Source organism: Salvelinus sp. IW2-2015, unplaced genomic scaffold, assembly GCF_002910315.2.
Source record: "Salvelinus sp. IW2-2015 unplaced genomic scaffold, ASM291031v2 Un_scaffold2951, whole genome shotgun sequence".
NCBI lineage: Eukaryota > Metazoa > Chordata > Actinopteri > Salmoniformes > Salmonidae > Salvelinus > Salvelinus sp. IW2-2015.
The window spans coordinates 835-13,209 of record NW_019944246.1 but is presented as its reverse complement, the minus strand read 5'-3'; the positions used below and the strand labels follow the sequence as shown (position 1 = coordinate 13,209).

General features: G+C 49.7%; 1 protein-coding gene across 1 annotated transcript in view; it reads left to right on the top strand.

The window, feature by feature from the left end:
* The window catches only part of LOC112075041 (histone-lysine N-methyltransferase NSD2), a 33,209-nt gene extending 21,975 nt beyond the window's left edge, over positions 1-11,234 (top strand). Inside the window, exon 7 of the mRNA XM_070440746.1 lies at positions 11,098-11,234. Coding sequence (XP_070296847.1) covers positions 11,098-11,234 — 137 coding nt within the window. The remainder of the gene's footprint in view (positions 1-11,097) is intronic.
* Positions 11,235-12,375: the final 1,141 nt, after the last annotated feature.

The window sequence follows — 12,375 nt, the reverse complement described above, 5'->3', positions numbered from 1 at the left end:
TTATACCGTGACATGCTTATCGACGAGCCGTGACATGCTTATCGACGAGCCGTGACGATGCTTACCGACGAGCTGTGACATGCTTACCGACGAGCCGTGACATGCTTACGACGAGCCGTGACATGCTTACTGACGAGCCGTGACATGCTTACAGACAGCCGTGACATGCTTATCGACGAGCCGTGACATACTTATCGACGAGCCGTGACATCTTATGACGAGCCGTGAATGCTTATCGACGAGCCGTGAATACTAATCGCGAGCCGTGACATACTTACCGACGAGCCGTGACATGCTTATCGACGAGCTGACATGCTTATCGAGGCGAGCCGTGACATACTTACTGACGAGCCGTGACATGCTTACTGACGAGCCCGTGACATGCTTACTGACGAGCCGTGACATGCTACTGACGAGCTCTTTTTCAACAAAGCAGAGTTGAAAAGTAAGAAAATTAGCTAAATCAAAAAAGGAAATAGTAACAATAAAATAGCAATAATAGACTAAACAGAAGAGTACCGGTACCGAGAGTCATGGGTTACCAGGTAGCTGAGGTAGTTGAGGTAATAAACCGCAAAAAAATAAACGTCCCTTTTTCAGGACCCTGTCTTTCAAAGATAATTTGTAAAAATCCAAATAACTTCAACAGATCTTCATTGTAAAGGGTTTAAACTTCTTTGGGGTAGGGGGCAGTATTTTCACGTCCGGATGAAAAGCGTGCCAGAGTAAACTGCCTGATACTCAGGCCCAGATGCTAGGATATGCATATATAGTAGATTTGGATAGAAACACTCTGAAGTTCCTAAAACTGTTTGAATGATGTCTGTGAGTATAACAGAACTCATATGGCAGGCAAAAACCTGAGAAAAAATCCAACCAGGAAGTGGGATATCGGAGGTTTTTAGTTTTTCAACTCTTTGCTTATCCAAGATCAGTGGAAATGGGGTCATATTGCACTTCTAAGTCTTCCACTAGATGTCAACAGTCTTTAGAACCTTGTTTGATGCTTCTTACTGTGAAGTGGCGGCGAAGAGAGGGGATTGAGTAAGGACTTGCCATGAGCTGACCATGCACTGACCATGCACGTTCATGTGAGAGTTAGCTTGAGTTCCATTGCATTTCTGAAGACAAGGAATTCTCCGGTTGGAACATTATTGAAGATTTATGTTAAAAACATCCTAAAGATTGATTCTATACTTAGTTTTGACATGTTTCTACGACTGTAATATGACTTTTGTCTGAACTTTTGCCTGGAGCTGCCCGCGCGTCGTGAGTTTAGATTGTGTACTGAACGTGCGAACAAGGAGGAATTTGGACATAAATTATGACTTTATGGAACAAACACAACATGTATTGTGTAACATGAAGTCCTATGAGTGTCATCTGATGAAGATCATCAAGGTTAGTAATTCATTTTATCTATATTTCTGCTTTTTGTGACTCTCTCTTTTGGCTGGAAAATGGCTGTGTTTTTTCTGTGACTTGGCTCTGACTAACATAATCGTTTGGTTTGCTTTCGTCGTAAAGCCTTTTTGAAATCGGACACTGTGGCTTTAAAATGGTGTAAAATACATGTATGTTTGAGGAATTTTTAATTATGGGATTTCTGTTGTTTTGAATTTGCGCCCTGCAGTTTCACTGGCTGTTGACGAGGTGAGACGTACCTTCCACATACCTAGAGAGTTAAACATTGTTTCCAATGCTTGTTCAATTAACCCTAAACAATTAATGAACATGCACCTGTGTACGGTCGTTAAACACGAAAGCTTACAGACGTAGGCAATTAGTCACAGTTATGAAAACTTAGAAACACTAAAGGGCCTTTCTACTGACTCTGAAAAACACCAAAAGAAATATGCCCAGGGTCCCTGCTCATCTGCGTGAAAGTGCCTTAGGCTTGCTGCAAGGAGGCATGAGGACTGCAGATGTGGCCAGGGCAAAAAATTGCAATGTCCGTACTGTGAGAGCGCTAAGACAGCGCTACAGGGAGACAGGATGGACAGCTGATTGTCCTCGCAGTGGCAGACCACTTGTAACAACATCTGCCCAGGATCGGTACATCCGAACATCACACCTGCGGGACAGGTACATCGGATTGCGAGCGAGCGGACGGTGCTGGCCGCGGAGTCATACAGGGGATCCAGGCACCAGCGCAGACAGTCGTCCTTAGTCAGCTGCTCAGCCTTGTGTTCGCGTAATAGGCTTGAGCAGAGCTCGAGACTGAGCGGCTGTCAGAGCCTGTGGTATCTGGTCTTTCCCTGTGCACCGGCCATATTCCTCCACTCCACACATCGACGTTCGTTGTGTCAGAGCATCGTCGCCTTTAATGGGCACAAACCTCTTATTCCTGTTCCACTGTCCTGCTGTAGTCGCATGACAGCGTACTCTTGTTGTGGCAATGAGGTTATCTCTCTTCTACTTGAGCGAGTGTGTTTCTTCGTCCGCATATTTTGTCGCTTATCCATTGTTTGGGTGTATTGGTTCTGGTAGTGGTTCGTGTTGATGAAGTGTTCTGTTGAATTTTGGGTGTTAATGGGAGGAGTTGACAGTCGCGGACGGTCCCTTGTTATTGGCTGGTGGGAGCGGTGATCGTGGTATTTGTGGGAGGTGATGGAGGGTTCATTGGGGGTCTATGGGGTTCTTTCGTGTGAGTTGTCATCGAGGTGCAATTCTATATCCTGGACTGGTAGTCTGTTGGTGTTGTCATTTGCAACTGGCTATATTGGTCTATATTGGCTGTGGCGCGTACATCGGGATAGTGGAGCATTTCCTCGCTCTCGCTGTCGTTATGTTTGGTGGGAATCTCTTTGCCTTGGCAGGCTGTCATTTTCCTGACATTGGACCGTTGGGCTGGTGGCTCCTACTTTGCGCAGTTGTAACAGATGGGCCACTATGTTTCAGCCTTATGATTCTGTGTTGTCATCACGGTTTTCTTCAGCGGGGTTTGTTATTTGCGCGCAATAACATGGGATGTGGGAATGGTGTTTCTGCATGGGCATCGTGGTAGAGCCCACGAGTATGCGTCAATGTCTCTCGTCATTTCAAGTCATTTTGTCTGTTCGTGGCTATATCTTTGTGTTGGATCGGGCGGCTGTAGTGTCTTATGGGGGCGCATTGTTCGCCGCATCTGGAGGTCCGGGATACTTCGCAGGTGTCTTGGTGGAAGAGTGGGGTAACATTCTCTCGGAGCCATAAGGTCTTGCTTGGCATAATGTCTGGGTGCTATGGTTCGGCCCTTATTAGTAGGGAGGGTAGAGAGTGCAGCTGCACGTAACTTAATGCAGCTGGTGGCGCACACCAGATACAGCGACGTGTTGGTCTGGGTTGGGGTTTGGTGACGTCTCTCCTGGCTCGGTTCTTGGTTGTTTTCATGGGACTTAGGCATTATTTGGTCGCCCCATTCTGTTGAGTATGGCTTCTCTCTACGAGGTGTCGCTGGTTGGTATGAGCTTGTTCTAATTTTTTAGTGTTCTTGCAGTTGTTGTGAGAATTTTCTGTTATGGTCATGGGTTACAATGAGTACTACATGTTTAGATGTTGTCTTGAGAGATGAAGGAGCAGCTATGGTTGACCTAGCTGAGATCATCTTATTCTGATTGTTTTTTTCCTGAGTCTCCTATTACGATGTACCTGGTGTGCTGGGTATAAGGACGTGTTGACTCATGCAATCAGGACTAGATTAATATACGCAGTCACAGAGCGTATGTCAAGAGTGTAACAAGTGTGTATGTCTGAGCGTGTGTGTGTGGCGTACACATACTGCAATTGGTGTATTGTGTTCTTGAGTTTTTGTGTGAGCGTGATGTAGTGTGGTGTGTTGTGAGGGTGTTAGTTCGGACATCGGTCCCAGTCAGTGATCGCATTTGGTATGTCCGGGTTGATTGCCATAGGTGCCTCCGTTTAGCGACGCGTGGTCTCGTACCGAGGGTCGATAGGTTGGTGGCTGTTAGCTTGTACGCGCAGGTGCGCGTCTGGATCTTTGAGTCCGGATGGGTTTGCTCTTTTAGCTCGTATGCGTGCGCGCGTGTTATTGTCATGAGTGGTCTTAGCTGATTGCGCTCGTGCGGAAGCCTAAGATCAGTGTGCCATTTTAGCGTTAGAATCGCGTTGGCGGACCATGATAGGGCCTTAAGATCTCTCTCAATCAGGCATGGGGCGTTTGGTTGATCTATTCTCTAATCGTGGGGGGAGGGGCGCGCGTCGCTAAAGTTATATGATTTTGGTTCTGCGAGGTGCTTTTCAGTTGGGATATTATGGTTACATTTATGGTCATTTGATGCCTGGATTTATGGTCTTTTTGTAGCATTTAGTGCATCTGTTTCTTTCGACCATTACATCGGCCTATGGTTTTATAGTTTCGCTACTGATATAGGGTTCCTCATATTGTTTCTACCTTGCAGTTTTATCGCACGTGTGATTTTTTTGTATAGAATTTTTGCAATTGTGTTTACTATTTGTCCCGTAAACCGCCGTGTAGTTTTTGTCCTCTTTGTTGACGACGATACTGTATGTGGGGGACAGAGTTCTCTTCTGGTTTTAGGCTTGCGTTCTTTTGCGTCGATATGTGAAGCAAGATGACCTTGTGTTTCCTTCCTGTTTTTTCCACCACGGGCTATCGGTTCTACCCCCTGAGCTCTGGTGGCCCTCCGATGTGACGTTCCACCGTGTGACACTGGAGCTGAGTCTCCGCCCCATTGCCGCCCTGCGTTTCCTACACCTCGCCACCTGTGTTAGTATGTATTAGCCTATTATTGCCTCCCATCTTGGATCTTTTACTTTTCATTAGCCAGTGCCTAGCCACTTTTGTCACTGCCCCATTAGTCATTCACTTTTGGATTGGCTCTTCGTTTTGGGTTTTACTTTATCTTCATCGAATTTGGCTCATCAATGTTCCGGACTGCCCTCTTCTCTTCCTGCTCCTTCCTGCTGCCACGCAGCCTCCCCTGACTGGCCTGCCGGACTTTCGGAAGCTGAAAGAGTCCTCTCAAGTATGTGCATGCGCGACTAGTGCATATTGATCCTGGTTTTGTCTTTAGGAGCGCCCATTCTCATTGTATGTTTTTTCTTTGTATTTTTATCTTCCACCCCGATTGGAATATCGCCTGAGTGCCCACGTATGCTTGTCGCTCCGGTTGTCCCTTCGGTTATCCAGCGGGAGGGTTCCCATCTCCGCTCCGGTAATTGCCATTGCAGGGCTTGATATCTTACTCCTATTCTTATGCCTCTTAAAGAGGTTCTGTCTTGTTTATTATATCCTTGTCATAACTCATGCCATACTGTTAGTACTCGGTGTCGTTCCTGTTCTGCTTCTCCCGCGGGCACAGAGTCCCTTGACGCCGGGAACTGTGTCAGCTGATCCTGCCTTTAGTTCAGGTCACTCGATCCCTCGTGATGTTTATCTTTAACACATACTATGCTTCGTGGACGATCCATTGATCCTTCGCATGCTACAATTCTTTTGGACTCACCTGTTGCCAAGTATGGCCTATTTACCCTTCTCGCACTCGGGCTAGCGTCACACTTGGGGGTCAGTCCACGCGGGGGCGCGTGGTCTTGTTTTTAACCCTGTGCCAGCGAGCTAACTGCGAATCTCAACCCAGGGGCGGCGGCGCCTGAGGTTGAGTTATACCTGTGATGCTGAACGTCATCTGTTACCCCAATGTAGCAGGATAGTTCGGGGGCCCTCATTCCTTGCCTTCCCAAGTCTGAGCAATCGTCTCTCCAGTGAGCTTGTCCCGGACGGTGGGAGCGCGGGGGTGTTTCCATCACGCTGGGTGTTAATAGCGTTGCACACTTGCATCTTGCATTGGCTGCGGTATGTTGGGTCCTCTGCTGTAGGTCATACACTGTTGGTCACACTCTGCCTAACTGTCTCCTGGATGCTCTTATGTTCATGTGCGCTTGTGCTTTCTGCTTACGCCCTTGAGCCCACGACCTATGACCCGCACAGCCAGCACATCATATCATTAGTTCACCTGAGACGGCACCTTGGACCTACCAAGTTCTTTTAGATGGCCAGCTTTTCTGCGCAGGCCAGTATTCTTACGATTAGGGCACGAGCCCTGTTTGGGGGTGTGTACCAATCCAGTAGAGCCTGGGTCATCCCACATACCAGGTCGCCTTGCCGTGGCTCCGGGTATGACCTTCACGTAGCATCTGGTAGGCCGGAGCTGCTATCGGTCGCTCAGTCGCCATACGCCGGGTATGCATTCGTGTCCTCGCCAGTCAAGGCAGGGTTGCTCCATCCAGGTGCTTCCAGTCCGGCGGTTGCATATCACGCGATCTGCCCACGCACGGTCCCTGACTGTCCCGCAGCTCGATATCATCGTACAGGCACGGGTATGCTCTAGACAGGTCGTTAGACCGTCAGGCCGGGTGCTGACTCTAGGTGACTATGCCGTACGGCCAGGGTATGCCTCTGCCCGTGAATCTAGCTCAGTCCGTCCGGGTGTCTCTCCCGGGTCGCTTATGTAGGCCCGGGTCTGTTCCACGTTGTGTATCTCGACCGTCGCGGGGGTCTGCATATCCGGTAGCTCTATGTCGTAGGCCGGGTCTGCATATCCACGGTACTCTCTTATGTCATGCACGGGTATGCACTACTCCGTTGTGTCTTGCAGTCCCGGGCTCTGCATACTCGGTGCACCGGCTGCTATGCTTCCACCGTTTGTCGTCCCTTCCCTCTGGCTGTTCCCCTCGTCCATTCTTCTCTGTTCCCCATGTATTCCCTTGCTGCTGTTCCCTCGTCCTTCTCTGCTGTATCCCCTCGTCGTTCCTTCTGCGTTCCCCTCAGTCAATTCCTTCTGCTGTTCCCCCTACTCCTTCCTTTGCTCTGCTGGTTCCTAGGTCAATTTCCTTTGCTTTCCACATCGTACCTTTCCTTCTGCTGTTCCCCATAGTCCTTCGTTTCTGCTGTGTCCCCTAGTCCTTTCCCTTCTGCTTGTTCCCCATAGTCACTTCTTCTGCTGTTCCCCTCCCCTACGTCTCTTCGCCTGCTGTTCGCTAGTCCCTCTCCTGCTGTTGCCTCGTCTTTCCCTTTGCTGTTCCCTCGTCCTTCCCTTTGGTGTTCCACTGTCTCTTTCTGCTTTCCCATCGTCCTTCTTCTGCTGTTCACACATCGTCCCTCCCCCTTCTGCTGTTTCCCCTCCGTCAATTTCCCTCTTGTGTTACCCTAGTCACTTCCTTTGTGTTCCCCATACGTCAATTCCTTCTGCTGTTCCCCCGTAGTCTTCACTTTCTGCTGTTGCCACACTCGTGCCTGCCTTCTGCTTGTTCCCTCAGTCCACTGCCTTCTGCTGTTCTCGCCTCCGTCATTCCTTTCTGCTGTTCCCCTCGTCATGCCCCCCTTTCCTTTGTTGGCTTTTTTTTTCCCCTCGTCCTGCCCTTCTGCTGTTCCCCCCTGGTCTTCCTTCGCTGTTCCCCTGGCGTCTCCCCTTCCTTCTGCTGTTCCCCATGTCTTCCTCTGCTGTCCCCATAGTCCAATTCCCCTTTGGCTCGTTCCCCATTCGTCCTTCCTCTGGTCTGTTCCCCCTCAGTCCTTCTTTGCTGTCCCCCTCAGTCTTCTTTGTGTTCCTCATCAAGTCCCTTCCTTGCTGTTGCCCCCGTAGTCTTCCTTCTGTCTGTTTCCCCTGTTCCATTCCTTCTGCTGTTCCCCTCGTCCTTCCTTCTGCTGTTCCTCTAAGTCACCTCCTTCTGCTGTTCCCCATCGTCCCTTCCTTCTGCTGTTCCCTCGTCCTTCCTTCTGCTGTTCCGCCTAGTCCCTTCCTTCTGCTGTCCCCCTGTCATTCCCTTCTGCTGTTCCTGTCCATTCCTTCTGCTGTTCCTAGTCCATTCCCCTTCTGCTGTTCCCCTAGTCCTTCCTTCGATGCTGTGCCCCCTCGTCATTCCTTCTGCTGTTCCCCCCCTCACGTCATTCCCCTCTCTGTTCCACTCGTCCCTTCTTCTGCTGTTTTCCCATAGTCCTTCCCTTCTGCTGTTCCCGTCGTCACCTGCCTTCTGCTGGTCCCCATCGTCCTGGCCTTACTGCTGTTTCCCTACGTCTGCCTTCTGCTGTTCCCTCGTCCTTTTCTGTGTTTTCCCCACTCGTCCTGCCTTTGCTGTTCCCATCGTACTTTCCCTTCTGTGTTCCCCATAGTCAATATTCCTTTCTGCTGTCCCCCTCGTCCTTCCTTCTGCTGTTCCCATCGTCATTCTTCTGGCTGTTACCCCATGTCATTCCCTTCTGCTGTTCCCTCAGTCTTCCCCGTTCTGCTGTTCCCTCAGTCCTTCCTTCTGCTGTTCCCATGTCTGCTTTGCTGTTCCCTCGTCCTGCCTTCTGGCTGTTCCTCGACACCTGCCTCTGCTGTTCCCCTCGTCATTCCCTTCTGCTGTTTCCTCGTCCATGCCTTCTGCTGTACCCCATAGTCCTATTCCCTTCTGCTGTCCCATCAGTCACTTCCCTTCTGCTGTTTTCCCCCCTCGTACTTTCCCTTCTGCTGTTCCTAGGTCACTTCTTCTGCTGTTCCCTCCTCGTCCTTCCTTCTGCTGTTCCCATGTCCTTCCCTTCTGCTGTTCCAGCCATCGTCTTCCTTCTGCTGTTCCCCCTAAGTCCATTCCCTTCGCTGTTTCCTGCTAGTCTTCCTTCTGCTGTTCCCCATCAGTCAACTGCTTTTCTGCTGTTCCCCACTCGGCCTTCATTCACTGCTGTCATCCCTATGGTCATCCATTCTGCTGTTCCCCTCTTCTTCTTTCTGCTGTTCCCTACGTCACTGCCTTCTGTGGTTCCTCCTCGCTGCCTGCTTTGCTGTTCATCGGTCTTCCCTCTGCTGTCCCCCCCTGCATGCACTTTGTCGAGTTCCTCCCCCTCGGGTCGCTGCCACTTCTGGCTAGTTTCCATCGTCATTCCTTCTGCTGTTCCTCCTCACGTCCATTCCTTCTGGCTGTTTCCGACCTACACGTCTTCTTCTGCTGTTCCCCTCGTCAGTTCCCTTGCTGCTTGTTCCCTCGTTTCCTTTGCTGTTCCCCTGTCCCATTCCCCTTCTGCTGTTCCCCATCGTCCAATTCCCCTTCGTGCTAAGTTCCCATCGTCCTTCCTTTGCTGTTCCTCCTCGGTCGTTTCTTCTGCTTTTTCCCTGTCATTCTTCTGCTGTTCCCCTATCCTTCCTTCTGTGTTTGCCGCCCATCGTCTTCCTTCTGCTGTTCCCTGTCCTGCCTCTGCTTGTTTCCCTCGTCCTGCCTTCTGCTGTTCCCCCTCTGTTCCTTCCCTTCTGCTGTTCCCTCGTCCTGTTCTTCACTGCGTTGTTCCCCTCGTCGCGATCATATCCCTTACTGCTGTTCCCCTAGTCCTTCCCTTCTGCTGTTCCCTCGTCCTCCCCTTCTGCTGTTTCCACCTTCGTCCTTCCTTTGCTGTTTCCCTCGTCATTCCTTCTGCTGTTCCCCCCACCGTCTTCCTTTCTGGTTCCTGTTCCCTTCCCTTTGCTGTTCCTCGTCATTGTTCCTTCTGGCTGTTCCCACTAGTTCCTTTCCTTCTGCTGTCCTCGTCATTCTCTCTGTTTCCCCTCCGTCTTTCTTCTCTCGTTCCCCTCGTTCTTTCTTCTGCGTTCCCTCGTCCTTCTTCGCTGTTCCCCCTCAGTTCTTCCCTTCTGCTGTTCCCCGTCTTTCCTTCTGTGTTCCCCACTCGTCTTTCTTCTGCTGTTCGCTCGTTCATTCCTTCTGTGTTCCCATCGTCCCTTTCTTCTGCTGTTCCTCGTTCCTACTCCTTCTGCTGTTCCTGTTCTTTCGTTTCTCGTTCCTTCGTTCGTTCCTTCTGCTGTCCCTCGTTCATAAGGTCTACTACTGATGTATTCGGAGCATGTGACACCATTTGATTTTGAAGTTGATTAAATATGGATTATGAGGTCCTTAATATATCTTCTTGGTCTTTCTTCGACACGGAGTGCTGTAAATATCCTGGAGGACAGGCAGCGTGCCCACAGTGATGCGTTGGGCTGACCGCAKCACCCTCTGAAGAGCCATGTGGTTGCTGTACCAGGCGGTGATGCACCATTGAGAGCATTCTGTTGGGCTGCATCTGCAGAAGTTTATGGGTCTTATGGGCCAATGGCAAGTTTCTTCAGGAGTTGGGATATGCAAAAAACATCTTTCCAATTCGCACATGCGTGAAATAAGACAAATATAAGCACCCACCAAATMATTATTATTTGTAGTCAACTTCATTCTGAAGTTATCGGTGGTCGATAACCATCTTCTATGTTTAGCAGAGATCTGTGTATAAAGGGCAAAAAGCATATTTGCTGTTTTCTTTGCTGTTCTAAATAATGAGCTTTTTGAAGTGCATCTTAAGTAATGCTGGTTTTGGGAAACCCGCTCGGGGAGATTTAACGATGCTCCTACCAAAGTGCTAACGATGAATTTATCCCTAAATTAATTACGTTGTTTCATAACCTCTCCTAGGGGTGTGCCAACATAGCCACWCTCGTAATCGTATCTGTAAATTGACAGTTGATAATCGGATGATACTTGTGATTGGGAAGAAGTGTTTTAATATGCTTAAGTACATGTTCGCACAATACCTCCCTGCGCGTTCTCGCTGCAAACATTTTTTAGATTAGGAGCAGTGCGCTGTTGAGGTCTGTGGATGTGTCCTCAACTTGCAGTTTGCTGTCACTCACTCAGAATGAGCWACAGTGTTTCATCTTGTTCCCAACCCTGCACAACTTGTTAGATATTATGCACATTGATAGCTTGATAACAAACGTCCTCACCATGTGATTTATCATAGTAGCTGGCAGAAGGAATCTAAATGATCAGACTGAAAACATGCAAGGGAAAAGTGATCAGGTAAAATTATGAAGCGAGTGGACGGTAGAAATACAGCTTCGCTATCCAATCAGAGCAGCAGGATCAACGTCCAGCCCGCCCTTCTCTTTACAGACAGGCAAACTAGCCAGTCGAGTTATTAAGACCACATAGCACCTCACTTGACTGACATAAGAAATGTTTCCGGATAATTACAAAAAATACTCCATATAGTGGTATCCATAAAATAGCCCATATCCGTTGTGATACTCATTTTGTCCAACTACTTGGCACACCACTATCATCTCCTGTCTCTGTTTGCAGGTAGGAAGGAACGTCAGAAGCAGCAGCCTGGTCAACAGCCCGGTAAACCAGCTCTGAAGGAACTGAGGCGAAGGACCAACAAAGCGGTAAAACAACGTCTGAAGGAGACTGTTAGGAGAAGGACCAACAGCCGGTAAACGACGCTCTGAGAGACTGAGGAGAAGGACAACAGCCGGTCAACGAGCTCTGAAGGAGACGAGGAGAAGGACAACAGCCCGGTAAACGAGCTCTGAAGAGACTGAGGAGAAGGACCAACAGCCCGTAAACAAGCTCTAAGGAGACTCAGGAGAAGGACCAACAGCCCGGTAAACAAGGTCTGAGAAGGAGACTGATGGAGAAGGACCAACGCCCGGTAACGAGTCCTCGAAGGAGACCTGAGGAAGAAGGACACAGCCCAAAAGAAACCTAGAGTAGGGTGACAAACAGACAGGTGAGTTAATAATTAGTGGAACGTTTATTCCTGGTATGTTGCTTAATGTCCTGGTGAGGATGAGTCGCTCTTCCTCCCTAACTCCAGGCTATGGCCAAGCAGAGTCTGCGGCACGCCAGCGAAGAAGAGCCAAACAGAAAGAAAAACGGAGAACGAAGTCAACGGATCGCCACATAGTTCTAATCACGCAGAGAAAGAATCAGAGAAGATAAGCCAATCAGGCAGAGAGGCATGACTTGGCATACCAATCAGCAGCTCCGCTTCCAGGCCCCCAAGAAGAGGAAGCGAGCAGCAGCAGTCCTGAGACAGAGGGCTCTGGGCAGTGAGTTAGGCGTCCAGCGTCCCCAGTGACAGCCAAAGAACCAGGCCAAGGGGCAGAGGCTACGGGATTGTGACTTGGGGGCTCCAAGAAGGAATCTGTCTGTCAGCTGAGACCTAAGAATGTCTTCCACCATCTCCTGGGGCTGAGTTTGGGGGGAGTTTCAAATGTACTGGGTTGGGGGGAGTTTCAATGGGACTGGGTTGGGGGGAGTTTCCATGGGACGTGGTTGGAGGGGGAGTTTCAATGGGACTGGGTTGGAGGGGGAGTTCCAATGGGAACTGGGTTGGGACTGGGTGGGGGAGTTCAAGTGGACTGGGTGAGGGGCGTTTCAAATGGGACTGGGTTGGGGGGGAGTTTCATGGGACTGGGTCTGGAGGAGTTTCAAAGGACTGGGTTGGGGGGGAGTTATAATGGGTGGGTTGGGGGGAGTTTCAATGGACTGGGTTTGGAAGGGGATTTCAATGGGACTCGGGTTCGGGGGGAGTTCAATGGGACCTGGTTGGGGGGGGTTCACAATGGGGCGGGT